The 20,985-nt window shown below is 42.6% G+C and overlaps 1 protein-coding gene across 1 annotated transcript; it reads right to left on the bottom strand.

The window, feature by feature from the left end:
• Window positions 1-4,009: 4,009 nt before the first annotated feature.
• LOC140174361 (uncharacterized) lies at window positions 4,010-9,378 on the bottom strand. Its single transcript, XM_072198806.1, has 4 exons — window positions 6,943-9,378; window positions 6,318-6,693; window positions 5,060-6,107; window positions 4,010-4,841 (listed from the first exon to the last, which is right to left on the bottom strand). The coding sequence occupies exons 1-4, from the start codon at window positions 9,376-9,378 to the stop codon at window positions 4,010-4,012; spliced, it is 4,692 nt and encodes a 1,563-aa protein (XP_072054907.1).
• Between the last annotated feature and the right edge of the window lie 11,607 nt (window positions 9,379-20,985).

Below are 20,985 nucleotides of genomic sequence, written 5' to 3'. Positions count from 1 at the left end.
TACTTTCATTTTTGAGAAAGTCTAGGGGCCAGCAAATTTTGTGGGTTTCAGCCATCAATTAGCCATCAATAATGTCTTTAATGGTGTGAGATTGTATCTAATGGTGTAGAATCATTCAATTTTCTTTTAATGGTTAAGTGATGGCCAAAATTTAACAAAAGTGCTAGTCCCCTAGCACCCTTCTTCATTTTTAGCTTTCATTTTCTTCTCTGTTCTTGCAGACTCAAAATTTGTTATTGTTTTTCACAAGTTTATCATCTTCGACTCTTGATCTATGCTACCTAACAATGGCTATGATGGTCTCTACTACTTTTCCAGAAACTATCTATATATTTCACGAATAGTTAATTTTGTCAGTGTATTCAATCGTTAATTTACAATCAGGCCTTCCATATTTAAAAAACATTTTGGCAGACGTGCAGCTATAATAAAACGCACAAATAATAAGAGGACAAAAAGGACTCGTTTGATTAGATTTTTAGGTGCCACATGCGTAATCAGCTACTTTCTTGCTTTTGAAAATTTCATAGCAAATCCAGAGAGTGAGGTTTCTTTAAAGCTTTCAAATCTTTTAAATAATATCCACGTGAATAGCAAGGAGCAAATAGCCAAGGCGCTGTCTTTTTCCTGCAATTAAGATTACCAACTTTCTATGAATTCTATCCGCTTAAAGCTTATAAAGTTTAGATTCATAATAATGTCATTTTTTATTTTATATTTGTACAGAATACTTCTGATATGAGTTGAGAGGAGGATCGGGAACCTGCGAGTTGGATCGGATGTCGGATGGCCCAGATGGAGCGGAGGGGAGGTACCTGCAAAGACACTCCGACGCTCAAGTCAGAATGGATCTAAGAGGTATAAGGTGTGAGGAATGGATGATTACCTGGAGGGACTTGGGTCCTTTATTTATAGATGATGGTGGTTATCTTATCTTTATCTTATCTGGCTAAGATAAGAAGTGCGTTTAAATTCAAAAGTTGGTTAGAGGGCCGATATGGGGCCTTCTAGAGAGATGAAACGGGTAAACCTGGTAAGCCGGGTTTCGGGTTTGGTCCTAGGTTTGGGATCCGTGGGCCGGATCCGTAACAGTTGCCCCCGTAGCGAGAGAGCGAATGTCTTCGGTTTGTCGCTAGGAGTTCGAGCCGTTTCTTTTACGTTTTTGGCGCTGGTCGAGTGCTCGTTTGGTGATGAGGTCGGCTCCTCGATTTTGTTTTGGTTTTGATGTGACCTTTCCGTGTCTTGCTGCGCTTGTTGCGTCTTTTGAGGTGCAATTGATTAGTTTGCTTTTCCGAGGGGGCATTTATTGTGGAGGGTTTTTTTTTTTTTTCCTTTTTGCCCCCGTGAGTTTTCATTGCTCTCAGGGTCAGTTACGTCTTTTCGCTTTCTTTTTGAAACCGTTTGCTTTGGTTTTTATTTCCCTCGTCAGTTTTTTCTTTTTTCCAAAGAAAAAGGAACTGTTCATTTTCTGGAGAACTCTTCGTTGTTTTTTTGCTTCCTAGTGCCGTTCTGTTGTCTTCAAGCCTTCTTCTCAAGCTTTCTTCAATTTCACCAGGTTGGTATTTTTGCCTTTTTCCTTTCATATTTGCTTGTGCATGCCTGTTTTGTTTTTGCTATCTGTTTTGCCGCGTCTGGTGTTTTTGTTGGGTTCGGGGAAGGGGCTGAGCACCGCCGTTTTTACCTTGATTGTAGTGGTGGTTTAAGACGTTTGGGTTTGGTAGTGGTGTTTTTAGGTTCTTATTTTGTCATTTGTTAGAGTTGGTAGGCTGATGGTGGTGCTCCTCCCTGTTATAGGTATGCAGCGTCGGAGAAATGAGGGTGTGGGTGCCCCTATTGCCCCTTCCAGGGGTGTTCCCAATCGCTATGGTTGGGTGACCAGCGATGTCTGGGGCGTTCCGTCGCGGATGACGGAGGGTGATCTCCAACGGCTCCGCGATCAGGGGGCGATTTGTGGTGGTGGTGAGGAGGAAGGGCGATATGAGCTCGTGCTCCCTGATGCGGATGAGCGCGTCTGCTACTTAAACCTCCGTTCCCCCGCCGTGCCGGACTGGATGTGGGTTTACGAATCCATGTTTACTCGGCTCGGAGTGCGGTTCCCCTTCTCCCCGTTTGTTCAGGGTCTACTTAGTCGGTGTTCCGTGGCACCGTCTCAGCTTCACCCGAACAGTTGGGCGGCCGTTCGGTGTTTCGAGTTGGTGTGCCAGTATCTTGATCTCCCGACTTCGGTTCCCGTTTTTCTTTTCCTTTTCTTGTGCACTCTTCCGACTAAGGAGGGTAAGCACAAGAAAGGGTATATGTCTTTCCGGGCGCAGCCTCATCGTCGGATCTTCGGGTTATTTGAGGACTCCTTTCATGGGTTTAAATGGGAGTATTTTAAGGTGCGTCCTGTTGAGGGGCACCGCCCATTTTGGCTTACCTTGGAAGGTGAGCGCCGGTTTCCGACGTACTGGAACTTTGGCGCCGGGCCGTCGGTTTTGACTAAAGTTTCTTATGACGATTTATCTCGGGAGGATAAGGATGTCGCCAGCGTTTTATGGCACTTGTTTGGCGAGCGTCCGTTGAATCCTCGGGACGTTATGGGGGATCCTGAGGCTTGTCGGACTTATATTGGTGTGTTTTCCCCCTTTTTTTTTTTTGACTCTTCTATTGATTTCTTTTCAGTTGAGATGGCTAGCAGGCTGACTACCTTGGCAAGGTTGAAGGCAGCGTTGGTTCGGGAGGAGGGGTCGTCGTCTCCGTCGACTCCCGTTTCAAATCCGGCTGTGGATTCTCAGGTTCCACCTCAGGGGGTAGTTTCTTCGGGGGCGCCTACTGGGGCTCAAGTTCCTCCTGGTTCGCCCGAGGTGGTCGTGTTGTCGGGTGCTGAGGCTTCTCGGAAGAGGAGTAGGGCCGAGGAGCCGATTAGCGAGACTTTTGAGGGGGAGGGTCTGGTCCCTAGTGTAATGGACCGACGTTTCGACGCCACGGGTTTCATTGATCAGAACTTGATGCCTGGAACGGAGTCATTTTTTGATGGTTGCGACGTCTCGTTCCAGGCTGAGTCGGTTTACCGTGCCCTTCTTCGTTTTGCTGTGGTTGTTCGGAAGGCTGAGCCTGTGATGGCTCAAGCGGGTTTGTTGGAGAAGAAGCTACGGCAGGCCCAAGCCGAGGTGACCAAGTTGAAGGAAGAGCTTGAGACGGCAAAGACTGCAAAGGAGAAGGCGGAGAAGTCGTCGGAGGATGCCGGGGCGGAGATACTCCGTCTTGCCGGTGTTGAGACTTCGCTACTTTCTCAACTGGCTGAGGAGCGGAAGCGTTCTTCGGATGCGAGTTCTCAAGCTGCCTTGCTTCTTGCCGAGTCGGAAACTCTGAAGGCCGAGGTCGAAGCCCTGAAGAAGGAGAAAGCGACTTTGTTGGCTGATGCTGGGGATGCTGTTGCTGCTACCGAGGAGATGATGAAGGCGCAATTCTTGGTGTTGGCTCCCGGTGTGGATGTGTCTGTGACGGGAGCTTTCAAGACCGTCCGTGATGGGCGGATTGTTGATATTTGAATAGCTTCTTTTGTATTTAGTTTTGAACTTTTGTTTGTTTCTGAATGTTCGGATTTGGCCAAGGGCCGTGACATGATTTTTGGGGACCGTTTTAATGGTATTTTCGGCTGTCCGGGCCTTTGTATGATCCGTTTGTGGTTTTAGTTTGGCCGTTCGGGCCTTTTTGCAATTTTGTTTTATTGTGACCGTTTGTTTGGTCGTTTCTTCGGATATCCGTGTGGTTGGTCCGGAGGGTGATCAGTCCTCCAGCGATGGCCGTGTTTTTGTTCCGTGCTTTTGAGGAACAGTAGTGGTTTGTAATGGGGATGAGGTGAAAATAGCTTGTAAAAAAAAATTTTATTTAGATGGTTGGGCCTCGTTAAAACCCTTCGTGAGGGAAAGAGTACCCGAGTTTCTAAAAGATAAAATAAAAGGGAAACGGAAAATAAAAGGAGAACGGCAAAAACAAATGGTTCCTTAAGAAACAGGGGGAGACTTATTTAAGTGTAGTATCTTCGTAGGTTGGCGGCGTTCCAAGTCCTCGGTATTTCGCTGCCGTCTAGTCGTTCGAGTTTGTATGCTCCTTTTCCGATTACAGCCTTGACTCTGTATGGTCCTTCCCAGTTGGGGGCGAGCTTTCCTTCTCCCGGGGTTGGAATGCCGATATCGTTTCGTCTTAAAACGAGGTCGTTGTCCGCGAATTCTCGTCGGATGACGCCGTGATTGTACCTTAGGCTGATTCTTTGTTTGAGTGCTAATTCTTTGACGTGAGCTATGCTTCTTTCTTCGTCTACGAGGTCCCGTTCTGCCTCTTCGTCGTTACCTCCGACCGTTTTTCTGGGGCTGGGGTCCCCGATTTCTACTGGGATGACTGCTTCTACGCCGTATGTTAATCGGAAGGGCGTTTCTCCCGTGCTTGTTTGTGGTGTCGTTCGGTATGACCACAGGACTGATCCCAACTCGTCTGCCCATAATCCCTTGGCTTCGTCAAGTCGTTTCTTAAGACCTTTAACGATAATTTTGTTGGCGGATTCCACCTGTCCGTTCGTTTGGGGATGTTCCACCGAGCTGAACCGATGGGATATATGCAATCCTTCTAGGAGTTCTCTAAATTTTTTGTCTGTGAATTGGGTTCCGTTGTCGGAGATGATGACCTCGGGGATTCCGAACCGGGTAATGATCTGTCGCCAGACGAATTTCCGGCATTGGGTTGCCGTGATGGAGGCCAGGGGTTCGGCTTCAATCCATTTGGTGTAGTAGTCTATGGCGACGATAAGATATCTGAGCTGGCCGGGTGCCGTGGGGAAGGGACCGACGAGGTCTATTCCCCAACTGCCGAATGGCCGTTCAGCCGATATAACACTGAGTTGGTGTGGGGTGGCTTGGTGGATATTGGCATGTCTTTGGCATTTGTCGCAGCTTTTTGTTAGTTGGATGGAATCTCGAATGATCGTGGGCCAGAAATAGCCGGCCCTGATGATTTTTTGGGCTAGCGTTTTTCCTCCGATGTGGTGTCCCAGCATCCTTCGTGGATCTCGCGGAGTATGTACTCCGTGTTCCCGGGTTCGACACATTTAAGTAGGGGCTGCGAGAATCCGCGTTTGTATAGTTGTCCCGCGATGATGGTGTAGTTGGCGGCTTCTCTTTTTATGCGCCTCTCCTCTTTTGGATCTGGTGGTAGGATTCCGTCGCGGAGGTATTGCCAGATCGGGTACGTCCAAGACTCCCGATTTGACGACGTTAGGTGCGCGTTGATTTCTGTTGATACGGAAGGCGTCTTAACGACCTCCTGGATTAGCGATCTGTTGCCGTGTCCTGACTTCGTGCTGGCTAGCTTGGAAAGTAGGTCCGCCCTGGCGTTTCGCTCCCTGGGGACGTGATGTATGGAGACTTTTTCGAATCCTTCTTTGGTTTCACTCACTTTTTTGAGGTATTGTTGGAGCAGGGGGTCCCGGGTTTGGTAGCTCCCGTTGATTTGGGAGCACACCACCTGGGAATCGGTGTTAACTTCGAGTATCTTGGCGCCGACTTCTCGAGCAAGGTTTAGGCCTGCCAAGAGGGCCTCGTATTCTGCTTGGTTATTTGATACTGGGAAGTCGTATCTTATTGATTGTTCAATTGTGATCCCATTTTGGTTTTCGAGTATAATTCCGGCGCCTCCGTGAGTGGAGTTTGATGAGCCATCGACGTGCAGTTTCCATGGTTCGGGTGTCGGCTTGGTCGGAGTCATTTCGGCGATGAAGTCGGTCAAGGCTCGCGCTTTGATGGCGTTTCGGGGTTCGAACTTGATCTGGAATTGGGATAACTCGATGGACCATGCTAGCATTCTTCCCGCTAGGTCGGGTTTTTGTAATACCTGTTTGACCGTTTGGTCGGTTCGGACCGTTATGGGGTGGGCCTGGAAGTATTGTCGTAGTCGTCGGGATGCTGAGAGGAGTGTGAAAGCCAGCTTCTCTAGTCGTGAATAGCGTGCTTCGGTGTCTTGTAGCACCTTGCTAATGAAGTATATGGGCTTCTGTTCCTTTTTCTCGTTTTCCCGGACGAGTGCTGCTGCGATTGTTTCTTCCGTTATGGAGAGGTACAGGTATAGTGTTTCCCCTGTTTAGGGTTTTGCGAGGATTGGAGGCTCCGTTAGGACCTTCTTGAAGTGTTGGAAAGCTTCTTCGCATTCTGTCTCCCATTTGAAGGGGGTTCCTTTTTTCATGAGTTTGAAAAAAGGGATTGCCTTTTGTGCCGAAGCTCCGAGGAACCGGGATAGTGCGGTTAGTCGGCCGGTGAGCTTTTGGATTTCTTTGAGGTTTTTGGGACTTGTCATCTCGAGGACGGCACGACATTTTTCCGGGTTTGCCTCAACTCCGCGTTGTGTGATCATGAACCCGAGGAATTTTCCTGCTTCCATTCCGAAAGCACACTTTGTTGGGTTGAGTCGCATTTGGTGCTTTCGCAGGGTGTTCATTATGACTTTTAGGTCGTCGGTTAGTTGCTCACCGGATTCCGTCTTGGCGAGCATATCATCTATGTAGACTTCTATTTTGTTTCCGGTTAAGTGGCGAAATATTTTGTTAACGAGTCGCTGGTAGGTGGCTCCGGCGTTTTTCAAGCCGAAGGGCATTACTTTATAGCAGTAGGTTCCGTCTGGGGTGATGAATGTTGTCTTCTCTTCGTCTGGTCGGTGCATCGGGATCTGGTTGTAGCCGGAATATGCATCCATGAAGCTGAGGTACCGATGTCCGGATGCTGCATCCACTAGACCGTCGATGTTTGGTAGGGGGAAGGCGTCTTTCGGGCATGCTTTGTTGAGATCTGTGTAATCGACGCACATTCGCCACTTCCCGTTTGACTTTTTAACTAGTACGACGTTGGCTAGCCAGGTCGTATAGGGGAGTTCTCGGATGAAGTTGGCTTCGAGTAGGGCTTTCACTTGTTTTCGGACCTCGGCGGCTCGGTCTGGTGACATTTTCCGTCTTCTTTGTGCCACTGGTTTGGCTAGGGGGTCTACTGCCAGATGGTGAGACATCAGGTCGGGACTTATTCCCGGCATATCGGCTGGTGTGAATGCGAATAGGTCTCTGTTTTGTTTCAAAAGTTGGGAGAGTTCTTCTTTGAGGTCGTATGGGAGGTTTCTGTTGATGAAAGTATACTCTTCTTTGGTTGGCCCTATCTGTAGTTTTTCCATGTCTCCTTCTGGTTCCGGTCTGGGCTGGCCGTCTAGTCGTGCGTCTAGGTCGGCAAGGAATATTCCCGCTGCGTCCCGAGATTTTTTCCTTAGGGCTAAGCTATTGTTGTCGCATTCGGCGGCGACTTCCCGGTCTCCGTGAATGGTTCCGATGGTACCGTCGTCGGCCCTGAATTTCATGAGGAGGTATTTGGTGAAGATGACTGCTGAGAGGTCGTTGATTGTTTTTCTTCCGAGAATGACGTTATAGGCTGTGGAATCTTTTAGGACGACGAATTCGGAAGGGATCGTCTTTCTCTGATTGCTTGTTCCTATGGTGATGGGGAGAGTAACCGAGCCGTCTGGTTTGAGGAAGTTATCTCCGAGACCCGTGACGCCGTGGCGGTGCGTGTGGAGATCGTTGTTGCGGAGCCCGAGTTTGTCGAAGGCTCCTCGGAAGAGGATGTTGGAGTCGGCACCCGTGTCCACGAGTATTCGTCTTACTAGTCCTGTTCCGATTCGGGCTGATATGACGAAGGGGGCGTCTTCGGCCGAGGTGCCGTGTTGGCAGTCCTCGGGTAAGAAGGTTATCGTGTTGTCGGCAATGGCGACTGGGTCGTGGTTTTTGACGGCCATTACCTTGAGGTCTTTTTTCATTGTTAGTTTTGACTTATTTGGCACGTCCTTGCCCGTGATGACGTTCACTATGATGGTCGGATCTTCTTCTGTGTTTTCCCTGGGCGGTTTTTGAGTTCTTGGGTTGCGTCCTTCTCTTTCTGGCGATTTGTCTCTGTCGGCGCGCCTTGGTTCTCTGATGATTTTGACGAACTCTGGGAGTTTGCCGTCCCGTATGGCCTGTTCAAGGGCGTCTTTAAGATCGTAACAATCATGAGTTTTGTGGCCGTATCCGCGGTGGTAGTCGCAGTAGAGGGCTTTGTTTCCTCCTGTCCTTTCCTTGAGTGGTCGGGCCCTGGGGATGATGCCTCGATCTGCTATTTGGTGGTATACCTCCGTAATTGGTGCTGTTAGGGGGGTGTAATTGGAGAACTTTCCTATTCTTGGCGGTCGGTGGGTCGGTTTAATGTGGTCTCGTTGGGTTTCTTTGGCTGGTACATTATGACGAGGAGTCGGGTTGCCGTGTTGGTTGCCGACGTGTTGCCGTTTGTTGGCAGCGACGACCTGGCTGACCTCCTCGTCGTTGATGTAATCTTTGGCGACGTTCTGGATCTCGTGCATGGTCCATACCGGTTTGGTGGTGAGATGTTTGCGAAAGTCTTCATTCATGAGCCCGTTAGTTAGGCAGAGGCTAGCGACGGAGTCCGTGAGTCCGTCGATCGTCAAGCATTCGTCGTTGAAGCGGTCAAGGTATTTTCTTGTGGATTCTTCTTGCTTTTGTGTGACCCCTAATAGGCTGATGGGGTGTTTAGCCTTGGTGATTCGGGTTGTGAACTGGGCTATGAATTTTCTTGTGATGTCGTGGAAGCTAGTTATGGATCCGTTCGGGAGGGCGTTGAACCATTTGATCGCTGGTCCGGCAAGGGTTACCGGGAAGGCTCTGCATCGGACTGCGTCGGACGCTCCTTCTAAGTTCATTCTGGCTTCGAAGGCTGTTAGGTGCTCTTGAGGGTCTTTAGTTCCGTCGTATTTCATGTCGGTGGGTTTGTCAAATCCCCTGGGGAGTTTTGCTCTTAAGATTCCTTCCGTAAAGGGTGTAGCTCCCATTATGGTGTGGTCGCTTCTCGTGCGTTTGGTGCTTCGGTGTCTCCGGTCTTCGTCTGAATCGTGTTGACGATTTAGATCCCGAGAGGCGCTGCGATGGTGTTTTTTGTCGTATCGTCGCTCAGGGGATTTCTCGTGTCGGCGGTTGCGCGAGGCGCTGCGATCATCTCTCCTATTGCGTTGCCGGGTTGACGATCTGCCGCGGTGGGATCTTGACCTGGAAGTTGCATGGCTTCCGTGCTCGTTATTGTGTTTTTCTCTGTTGTTTAGTTTGCCTTCAAGTTCTTGGACCCGGAGACAGAGATCCTGGATGATTTGTGCCGCTTTGTCCCTGGCTTTCTCGGGATGTTGTGGGTCCGTCGTGACGTGCTCGTTTGCGTGGTGGATGGTGCTTGCTATTTTTGCTTGGTTTATGGCTTCACGGTGTTCTGAGACCGGACGACGCAGTTGGGAGTCGTCCTGGCTCGATGGGTTATCCTCCGGGATGTCCTCCATCCGGTCTGATTGTAGCAGGTCCCCACAGACGGCGCCAATGTACAGAATACTTCTGATACGAGTTGAGAGGAGGATCGGGAACCTGCGAGTTGGATCGGATGTCGGATGGCCCAGATGGAGCGGAGGGGAGGTACCTGCAAAGACACTCCGACGCTCAAGTCAGAATGGATCTAAGAGGTATAAGGTGTGAGGAATGGATGATTACCTGGAGGGACTTGGGTCCTTTATTTATAGATGATGGTGGTTATCTTATCTTTATCTTATCTGGCTAAGATAAGAGGTGCGTTTAAATTCAAAAGTTGGTTAGAGGGCCGATATGGGGCCTTCTAGAGAGATGAAACGGGTAAACCTGGTAAGCCGGGTTTCGGGTTTGGTCCTAGGTTTGGGATCCGTGGGCCGGATCCGTAACAATATTATTTTTAAATGATCTTTTATACATTTTTTATCATTTTAAAAAATAAAACAATGAGAATAATAGAAAAATCACACAAATGTAATAATATTAAATTTGGAAATAATAATACTACTTTCGTTGCCGTGAGTTCTAAATCAAACTAATCAAAGATGGTTACAACCCCACGCTAGGAAGATATTGGTAAAACAATAAAAATGTTATTTTATATTAAAATAATTTAAAATTATCTTATTTTGTATTAAAATTTTCTATTTACATTCTTTAATTAGTTAAAATAAATTAACAATTTTAAATGTAATTGTTTTTTCGATTTTTAACAAATCGAAAGTGGTTCATTATTTAGTAGTCTGGAAGCGAAACCTACTCCTCTGTAAGTACCAATTTCTAAAGTGTATCAAAGGACCTTTTCGATTGAACAAAATAAAATAAAATCTGAAAGATAAACAAAATAAACTTTAAAAATAAATTGACTGAATTTGAAACACATTGTATTAAATTTAAACAAAAGCAGTAAACTATTTTTGATAAAATTGAAAGACTTTTAAAATAAAAAACAAAGTGCTGAACCTTAAAAGAAAACAAGGAAAGTAAATTTGCTTGAAATAAAGATAAATTTGCAGAGAAAATAAAGATTACAAGAAATATAAATGGAATTTTAAAGACGTGGAAGTAATCTATAGAAAAGTAACTCGAATACAGATTTAAAAAGTCGCTAGGATATGAGTGTGCTTGACTGTTTTCTGAAGCAAAGTTCTAACCTGGCCTCTTCTTCATCGAACTTTCATTTATTTATTAAAGTCTCCGACCAATCAGGTTCAAGAATAACTTTCGCGTGAGCTAATCTTCGAGTAATCGTTTCCGCTCTTTTTGCACAACGTGAGTAACAACTAGAAAATGAAGAAAAAAGAACAAATAGATCCCTGGCCTTTTTTTCCGAAGACATTTTAGTCCCCGACGATTGGAAAATACATTCATGTCCCTGACCCTTTAAAAATGTGGACAAATCTACCCCCGTCAAACTCAATCCGTTAGCCCCGTTGAAAAACGCTGATGTGGCTCCCGTGGCGCTGACCTAGCCGTTACGGAATGACATGGGGGCTAGACCTTCTTAAAGGGGGACATATTAGTCCCCAGTCTCCAAAACAACGCCGTTTCTCTCTCACCCCTCCAAACACAGTTTAATTCCCATATGCAATATCAATAACACCCATGTTTGCTCTTCTGAATTACTGAAAACCTAAGAAGACAAACGATCAAAGTCCCTCCCCCCTGTTTCTCCCTCTAAAAATTACAGTACGTGGAAGAGCAATCGGTGCATGGTGAAGTTACTGTGGGAGGCCAAGAAGGAGGTTTCTGTTGAGGTCGTAGTTGCTGTCTTCATCAGAAGGAAAGATCGTGATGCTTAGCGTTTAAGTTTTGGTTATTGTGGTGTGAACAAAGGGTGAAGGCAGTGTGTGTGCATGTTGAGAGTGTGGGTAACAGTGGTGTAATGAAGTGGGAAAACTCTTTTGAAAACGTTGCGCGTAGGATTAGAAGGAGGGATTATGTTCGGGCAAAGGGATTTCGTTCATAATTTTGGTAACTGTTTTTGGACTGACACGTTGTTGATCATTGGTTAATTTCAGATGGTTGATGTTTTTATGGTGCCGGTTTTTCACCATGGAGGTAACTTTGTCAGAGGAAGTGATGGAGCCCTGATTTATCAAAATGGGAAGGAAGAGAGGTTTTCTGAGATGGACCTGGACTTTGTGAACTTCGGAGACCTTGTAACATTATTTAAGGGTTTGGGATACCAGTCATACAAGGAAGTATACTAGTATGATCCCACAGGTAGCGACATTGAGTATGGGCTGAACATGTTAATTGGGGATGCAGGGATAAATGCAATGCGAGAGAACATAATGAAGAACCAAAAGACTTCTGAGTTCCATATATACTTTGATCACGCAGTCGATGTCCCTGAGGTCATTGAAGATGCTGGCAAGAATAGTGATGGGGAAGTGAATGTGGATGTAGATGAGATTTTAGAGGAACTGAAGACATCTTCTTCATCAGATGACGGGTACAAAAGCACGGAAGATGTGCTGTACAAACCACCACCAGCTAGAATGGAGACCGATAGTGCTGAAAGTGACAGTAATGGCGAAATTGCTGGTTGCAAGAGAAAAAGAAGTACCAAGGGTAAAAAAAGGTAGTGCCCCCGAAGAAGCAAGTTGCAAGGCGGCAAGGGTCAAAGGAAAAGTCTAAGATTGGAAAGAAGAGGGTTCAACATGGGACAAGGGTGATTGTAAGAGGAGAAAATAGTGCAGGCGCTAATGCTGGTGGTCAGGGGACTGATGGGCCGAATGATCAAGGACGTGGTGGTGATAATCCTGGCGTGCAGCCGGATAATGCAGGGGTAGGGATTTTCTATGTCAGTGAAGTGCCAACAGAAATGGAGGAAATTGTATTTGAGTATAAGTCCGAGAAGTTGCATACACCCATTTCATCGAATGATGAAGGTAACAGCAGGAGATTTCCTGAGTTTGATGATGACTATGCTCACGGTGAGGGGAGATTTGAGTTAGGAACCAAATTTGCTACTGTTGAAAGGTTTAAGGAGGTGGTAAAGGATTCCTTCACTGCTCAGGGGAGGGAGCTGAAGTGGATAAAGAACGACAAAGAGAGGGTCAGAGTGCGTTGCAAGGATGAGAAGTGTCCATTCCTGGTTCATTTGTCCTACAACAAAACCTTGCTATGTTATCAAATTTCAGGGCCAATGGTCACCCCTCGCAGGCCACCCGCCCCAACTTTAAGCCATTCCTTTAAGCCCCCAGGAAATGATCCATCCATGGTCACCGATAGAGCTCACCCTAAACCATCAAAGCTCATACCAAAGCAAAAGATTTTTAGGCCACCTGCTCCACTTGGTTAAGGGCCAACACCATCCAACACACAGCAACAAGCACCAGTTCACGAAGCCTCCCAAGGACCAACTCTATCTAGCACAAAACCTGCTGAACAGGATCAGGAGGCTCCACTACCAACTGGACCAAGTGTGTCAGCGTTTAAGGACTCCAAGGAATGAAGCGTCATGCCATTATGTTATTTTGTGACAAATGTGTGCTGTTGTAAATCTTTATGGCAAATTCTAGATACAACTACCATTTTTTTGTATTAGCTGGTTTTTTGGTTAGCTGTTGGTGGTTAAGTAAAAACTTCTTAATGGTAGCACGCCATACATGTGCACACATTACTAGCCAACTAGTCGTCTTTTTTTTTTGGTTGTCAGTTACAATAATTAATGTTTACGTTCATAGCTTTAATGCCAGTTCTTCAATATTTGATTATCTGTTATTTTGCCAGCTTTCATTTTAATTATACATTGCAATATACAGGCTAAAAACTGATGCATTTCTAGAAAGGACATGTTTAAATTATTCCTAACTACAAGTAACCACATTTATCATTTTCAACCATCAATCAATTCTTTCAACTTAAAAGAGCAGCAATCAGGACAATTAAAATCACACATATACACCACCCTGTCGGGTTTTTTTTTCAACTCTAAAGCTACTATCCTCTTCTCTAAAAAACTGATCGTGTTCTCCATGTCTTGCTCCATTGATGCTCTTCAATGTCATCAAATTCCTTCACTCCCTGGTTCCTTGAATCACTCAACCCAAGCCTTGTAATGTGCTCATCCAACCACAAAAAGAACTTACAATGGGGTTGTTTCACCTGCACAAAATCAGTCTACAGAACTCACAATAAAAAACTAGTTTCGAGACCCTAACACTAACAGAGTTCCACACAGTTATACATACCTTATAAAACGGACATCCGAGAAATAATCTGTTAGGGTTGCTGCTCGTCTTTGACATGAAGAGGATGGCGTGTTCTCCACAGAAGCACTTCGGTGAGATGCCATCTTTGCCATCCTTCCCCTTAGGAGCCGAGTCTTCAGCGAATCGCTCTTCTCTTCCTACACCTCCACTTCTTCTCGAGCTAGATGATACCCCATCGAATGCCATGCTCCCTTTCTTCGTTCACCAGCTTCACTTATTCTGTGCAATCAAAAGATTAGAGATCAAGAATTTGAAAGATTGGGGTGGGGGAGAAACGGCGTTGTTTTGGAGACTGGGGACTAATACGTCCTCTTTTCAGAAGGTCTAACCCACGTGTCATCCTGTAATGGCCAGGTCAGCACCACGGGAGCCACGTCAGCATTTTCTGACGGAGCTAACAGACTGAGTTTAACAGAAGGGTAGATTTGTCCACATTTTTAAAGTGTCAGGGACAAGAATGTATTTTCTAATCATCGGGGACAAAAATGTTCTCGGAAGAAAAGGTCAAGGACTTATTTGTCATTTTCTCAAAAATCAACTTCAAATGACTCATGCTTCTCCTTCGGAGACAAACCTTTCTCGATACAACCTCTAATCCTTGAAATAAAAATCCATTATTTCGAGTATGGCATTTCTCGAAACCAAATATTTTTTTATCAATCTTTTTAAAGAATGAAACACTTAATCCTATCTCATTTAACTTCACCACTACAACTAATAAATTTGTTTTAAATGAAACCTACTAATTTTTATTTATTTGTACCCACTACGGCGCGTTTCCCATTACAAATCATTTCTCTCTCTTCCACTTCGTCTTCTCAAGAAAATTTCTAATTTCAAATTTTGAAAAATGAAATATGAAATGGCAAAGCACCTCCTTTTATTCTCACTTAATAAAATTTTCACTGTTACTCAACGTCAACCTTCCATCTCCTTAACTTTCACTTTTCTTTTCAAAAATTTTTTACCACCCTTTTTGAATTCTCTTGTGCAAATTTTTCCTTCCATAACTAAATCGATCATTAGGAATTTTTTTACATTCCTATCAATGGCCTCTTCTTCTATTCCAAAAACTCTATCTGCCTAAGACATAGGTAAACACATCGCAAACGAAATCTTTGTGCAGTCTGATTTGAAAATATTAAATCAATTTAATTATATTATCATTGAAGATCCCAGAATTTGCCTACTGACAAAAGGATTCTCATCCCTTTCACTGCCGAACATAAGACTTGCTATTTCATTGGCCCCTTACAGACTCTAGAGCACACCAAAAAGAATGGCCATTTCTTTCCAAGTGCCGAAGGAGAGAGTTTGCTTATCAAGTAGGACCTCTTCATTGCTCCCTTCATCGATCACAAAAAAACCTTGTAAAAACAACCCTAAAATTACCTCCCGAAACGCTGATTTCCTTGCTTGGTATCAACGCCTCGAACCAACAAAAGGTAACATTTGGAGAGCACAGGGCATCTGTGACCTTCTTCATCTCTCTTGCTTCACACCCACCACTCATCATTGGAAGATTGGGGCTGCACTGTGTTTTCGGAATACGACCACCAACAATTTTCACCTCCCTTGCGAAATGGTGGAGCCCACACTATTTGATGTTGCCACTATTACTGGACTCTCGACAAACAATCCCGAGACAACATTCGACCCAAAGCCAACTAAATCTTATAAGATATTTCAAAAGAACTCTTACAGTGATTTCATTAATTACCACATGGGTCATGGAAATGATCTTGTGACTAATGAGGAAAGTATTATTTTCTTATACTACTGGCTGAATGCTATTATTTTTTGCTCAAGGAGCATCCAAATGCAAAAATTATTTCTCCCATTGGCCGCCTTACTCCATGAACGTCACAAATTTAACTTGGCCAAGTTAATCTTGAAAATTTTATATGATGAATTGTGGCATTTGGTTGACTGTCTTCGAAATAAATCTTTGATCATTATGGGTAGTCTCCTCTGGCTTTTACAAATCTGGTTAAATACTATTTTTGAAAAAATTATGAAACAAGATGGGGGCAACACTCCGAAAAAATAGCACATCGAATGTTTTTTATTAGTCCCCATCCAACTAAACTTCAAGGATGCCACTTCGATTGAAGACCTTTCCTGGGATGTGTTCTCAATACTCCATTCATGCAAAAGCTTTCAAAATGAAGAATTGACGTTTACTCCTTTTTTGCGTCAAAATTATGGACCGACTTGGTTCAAACGCCTCCTTTTTTTCATTGATGATGAAGACAATGACTGGGCTAACACAACTTGGGCCACCTTCCTTGCTGTTCAGGTATTTTTAATAGGATACCTCAATAAAAGAAAGAGCAATTTAAGGTGACTCACCACGCTCTCACTACATCGTAAGACAAATGGGCTTCTCCCAAGCTCTTCCAGTGCCTGTTCCTCAAAAAGACAATGCCCTTTGTCACATCGAGTTCAAATTGAAGAAAAATATCCAAAATTTTTCGATATCAACAATACCCATCGGGGCAATTACTCTCATTTGCCTTATGTTTGTAGTGCATTCGTCACTAAATCTTTCATCAAGTGGTATAACAATTATTATTCTCGATACAATCATACCTTGGACAAAATTAAAGAGTCTTCGATTAAAATTTTTCAAGTTGCGAAGACTCACCCAGAAAAATGCAAAAAAGGAAAATCGAAGCTCCTGAAAAATCCAAACAACCAAGACAAAAGGTCCAAAAAATTTCGACCAAAACCTCGAAACCTGCAAGGGTAAGTACTTGGTTGACTTTTTCTATCGAACTTTTATCATCAAATATGTCTTAACAAACCTTGCACTAAATTGTTCGATCTTCAATTCAAAAGCAATCAACAAGTGAAAGCACTTCCGATGAAAGTCAACAACCATCCCAATCGAACATTTTTTCCTAATCCTCCGATGGTTCTGATTCAAATGACTCCTCAGAGACTTCTTTATTCCCACATCTCCGGTCTAGGAAATCTGCCCAAGTAAAGATATTCACCAATTTAAACTTGTTCTAATTGATTTCGAGTTCTTTTACTTACAAACACTCCTATCATGACATAGGCTGTGAGGGCTTCTCAATTCATTCCTTCCTCACCGATTGCACAAATCGATCCCGAACAGCAAAAAAGCCAACACAGATTGGGATCTCAGGAACCTCACTCCTCTGTTCAAGCAATGACAGTCATGGCCAATCCCATCTAGATTATTCACCTGTTGATCGTCGAGAAACAAAATCTGGTGGGTCTGAGCCAAGAAAATTTCCTTCTCCTGAGGCTATGAATAATTCTACTCATTCCTCTCCTAGTAATGCCAATATTATTATCAACTTCCCAATTTCACAAACCCTCAACTCACCTGTTCGAGAGACCAGAGAAACCATACATTCTCCTCAAAATCCTCAAAGTCTAATAGGGCCAACCAAACTAAGTATATTGGAGAGAAACTAAGATTTGAAACATGAATGCATATGACAAGACATGGAATATTTTATTTATAATAAAATGAAAAAAAATTTTAGTTCAAGAGTGTGTATGCTACTTGTTACGTTTAGTGCTCTAGTGCTTAAAAAATTATACAACATACATGCTCAATAATTTTGCTACCTACTTTTGGAATTGGATACCAAATAAAAAACAGAAAGATAAGAAAGAAAAGAAAAATGAAAACAATTTAGAAATAAATATGGAGAAAAAATTGAGGGATATATAATTAGAGTAATGCTAAAAAGATAAACTAAGAAGTACAAAATAATTTAATTTAATATGCGTAACATCTATAATTTTATATTTATATATAAAATTATTTATTTATTCTATTGATAATTAAGTACAAAATAAAAGAATTGTAGACTATTTTAGATTAATTTTTATTATTCTTTAAATATTTTTTATATAATTAATAATGTAGAGTAAATAATAAATAAATAAAATCAGTCCTACCAACTACTAACTTGCTAATGGCCAATCCTTAACCCTAAGATATCACAAAATTGTAATGAGCTTAAAAGTTAAAACTAAAGAAATAACAATTTTCCATTTTTTTCTTTTGCTCTTTCACTCTCTACCCCATTTGGTCTGCTTTTAATTTTCTAATACATCTCTCTTTAATCTCCTGCTAATTGGCAGATAATTTCAGGTACTCTCCATAGTTTCTTGTTTTGTGACTAATATAGCCACAAAAAATCACAATAGATCTCAATTTTTCATAATTCAGTATAATTTCAATGATTGTATTATCCAGACTAACTACTTTTATTGATTGACGTATTGTCTTGGTCACATCCATATTAACCCTTATTTTCATAATCTGGTCCTCTTTATCTCTCATGGAAAGTGTGTCAACCTCCACCACCTCCCTAATTGTTTGCCTATCCCTCGAATCGCCATTTTTGTTTTCCAAAAATCTAGCATTTCCCATATTTGGATCCACACTAGGATTCGAGTAAAGTCCTGCTGTTCGATTTTCATATTTGTCTACCAACTTCTGAGATGAAATATATTTTCTCCGTACACTTTGACTCCTAAATCCATTAGGTTGATTTCAGATCGCTCCTAAGCCTCCTTCCATTGTCCTTTTGCTAAATTCTCTATCCGCCATTAGCCTCCCTATTAAGCTTTTAGAGTACATTTCGACTCCTTCCTTTACATCCTCCACCTCTAAGACTACAATCTCCCTCTCTTCTACACCAAGTAAATTTAGATTCTGCGTAGCTCTTACCTCATATGATGCCATAAGGAGTATAGAAGGTAATTATGGTATTAAATTTAAATTTTTTATTTAAATTATTTAAATACTTTATTTATTAAAATTTACAACATATAAAATATTTATATTTTTATACTGTTATTATACATTTCGGGTACAGAGGATAGAAGATAAATAAGCACAGAGATTGGGTATTGCACATCAAAGATAAGTAACACCTTAAAACAATTATTTAGGGTACACTTGGAATATATTACATCTGTGTAGATATAGATATAAGACAAAAAAATTCAACCTAATATATTCAAGATATACTACAATTTAATTTGATTTTATTTTTTATTTCATCTAATATTATTCAAATAATTTAAAAGTTAAATAGATATGATTAAAATTAACAACTTAATTTTTTTGATTTCTAAATTAAGGACTTAATTTAATCTAATACAAATAAACATACTTGTATTATTATATTCGTATGATTAATCATGTTTATATATTCAATTTAAAAAATTAACATTATATATATATATATATATATATATATATATATATATATATATATATATAAACTAACCCAATAATTTCAAACAAAAGAATAATTCTTTCAAGGTGCTTTTGAAGGCAAACTGATAGATTAAATTAAATACACATATTACAAGAGGAATATTCAAAAGGGTTAATTGGTTAATGAACAATTGTAATCTAAGGTTAAATAGATAATTCAGAATTTCAGATACAACAAAAGTAGGAGGAATAAAATGGTCATTCAATATTAAGGCTCATTTATTTCTATATTAAAAATATTTGTGTGTTTTTTTGGAAACAAATTTTTTGTGTGTGTATATACAAGTGGATGAGCGTTGTAGGTAGGGCAGGCCCAACATGCATGGCACATACTGAGTTAGCACGCAGGAAGCATGTCAAGATCAGGGACAAGACACACCCTACATGTTGGACACGTGTCAGCTGCTGATTCGATGCAATTCCAACATGGGTCCTCTACCTATAAAAATCGAAGCTCATTACCATTTTATATCATTACGAGAGAGGTATTTTTGTGCATTGTTAGTATGATAGAAGGCACTGCAAATATAGTTGCTTACCACAACGGTGAGAATCTATTTTCATTTGTGGTTCTATACACTATGACATTCGTGAAACTATAGTAATGGTTATCGTATTTGACAGTCTAATACAATTTGAGATTATGTCAATCATTGAAGAAGCAAGTATTCAGCGTATGTTTTAAATTCACGAGCAAACACAGCTGCAACACCAAAATATTGAGTTTTATGTTGAGTTTGAACATATTGCTACAGATGAGATTCAGCATGGCCCAAACGTGCAAGACGACAGAGTTAAAGTATACAAAGGAATAAACAGTGATAGCGAACAGGACTTTGAACCTACCTACGAAATCGATGATGAGGACGAGGATGGCTAAAACATTGCATAATGTTATCGTGGCTGTCGTGGTTGTTGTGGTGGTTGTTATGGTGATTGATGAGGTGGTTGCTATGGTGGTTGCTGAGGTAAGACATCCAACAACCTCAGCCACATCCTGAATAAAGCCAAGTACCAACAACAATCAACTATCGCAACAGTTCGTTCATTCCTGTATCCATCCGGCATATATCCCACTCCAATTATGGCACTGTACTCTGTGAAGAGTCATACAATGTTGATCCACTAGGATGACTTTTGAAGGCTCAAGGGGGATTATGCATATTCATACTGGTACATGACTTGGTCTGTAGAGTGCCATTCGACATATCGAATGACAACAACGAGTCCACTGTGTCATATGCCTTGAGGTGTTCAAGTGGGTCAGTAGGTATAATGAGCCCTTTGTACGGCTGGTATGCGAAATTGTGATCAATACTTTTCACAACACAAATAATCCCCGGTGATGAATCCAAAAACTTGGTGTTCAATACCATGGCATAAACACAACTTCGCACAACTAACCAGCAAGTGTACTGGGTCGTCCAAGTAATAAACCTTACGCGAGTAAGGGTCGATCCCACAGAGATTGTTGGTATGAAGCAAGCTATGGTCACCTTGTAAATCTTAGTCAGGCAGACTCAAATGGATATGAATGATGATATACGAATAAAACATAGAGATAAAGATAGAGATACTTATGTAATTCATTGGTAGAAATTTCAGATAAGCGTATGAAGATGCTTGTCCCTTCCGTCTCTCTGCTTTCCTACTGTCTTCATCCAATCCTTCTTACTCCTTTCCATGGCAAGCTTATGCAAGGGTTTCACCGTTGTCAGTGGCTACCTCTCATCCTCTCAGTGGAAATGTTCAACGCACCCTGTCACGGCACGGCTATCCATCTGTCGGTTCTCAATCAGGCCGGAATAGAATCCAGTGATTCTTTTGCGTCTGTCACTAACGCCCCACCTTCAGGAGTTTGAAGCTCGTCACAGTCATTCAATCATTGAATCCTACTCAGAATACCACAGACAAGGTTAGACCTTCCGGATTCTCTTGAATGCCGCCATCAGTTCTAGCCTATACCACGAAGACTCTGATCTCACGGAATGGCTGGCTCGGTTGTCAGGCGAGCACTCGGTTGTCAGGCGATCAACCATGCATCGTGTATCAGGAATCCAAGAGATATTCACCCAATCTAAGGTAGAACG

The sequence above is a fragment of the Arachis hypogaea genome, chromosome 7 (genome assembly GCF_003086295.3).
Source record: "Arachis hypogaea cultivar Tifrunner chromosome 7, arahy.Tifrunner.gnm2.J5K5, whole genome shotgun sequence".
Taxonomy (NCBI): Eukaryota; Viridiplantae; Streptophyta; class Magnoliopsida; order Fabales; family Fabaceae; genus Arachis; species Arachis hypogaea.
This window is presented reverse-complemented; position numbering and strand designations above follow the sequence as displayed.

Coding starts and splice junctions, on each gene's coding strand:
- LOC140174361 (XM_072198806.1), bottom strand. CDS start 9,378: ATGGAGGACATCCCGGAGGATAACCCATCGAGCCAGGACGACTCCCAA. Junction 6,108..6,317: donor TGCCGTCCTCGAGATGACAA/GTCCCAAAAACC, acceptor AACCCTAAACAG/GGGAAACACTATACCTGTAC. Junction 4,842..5,059: donor GTCGAACCCGGGAACACGGA/GTACATACTCCG, acceptor GCCATTCGGCAG/TTGGGGAATAGACCTCGTCG.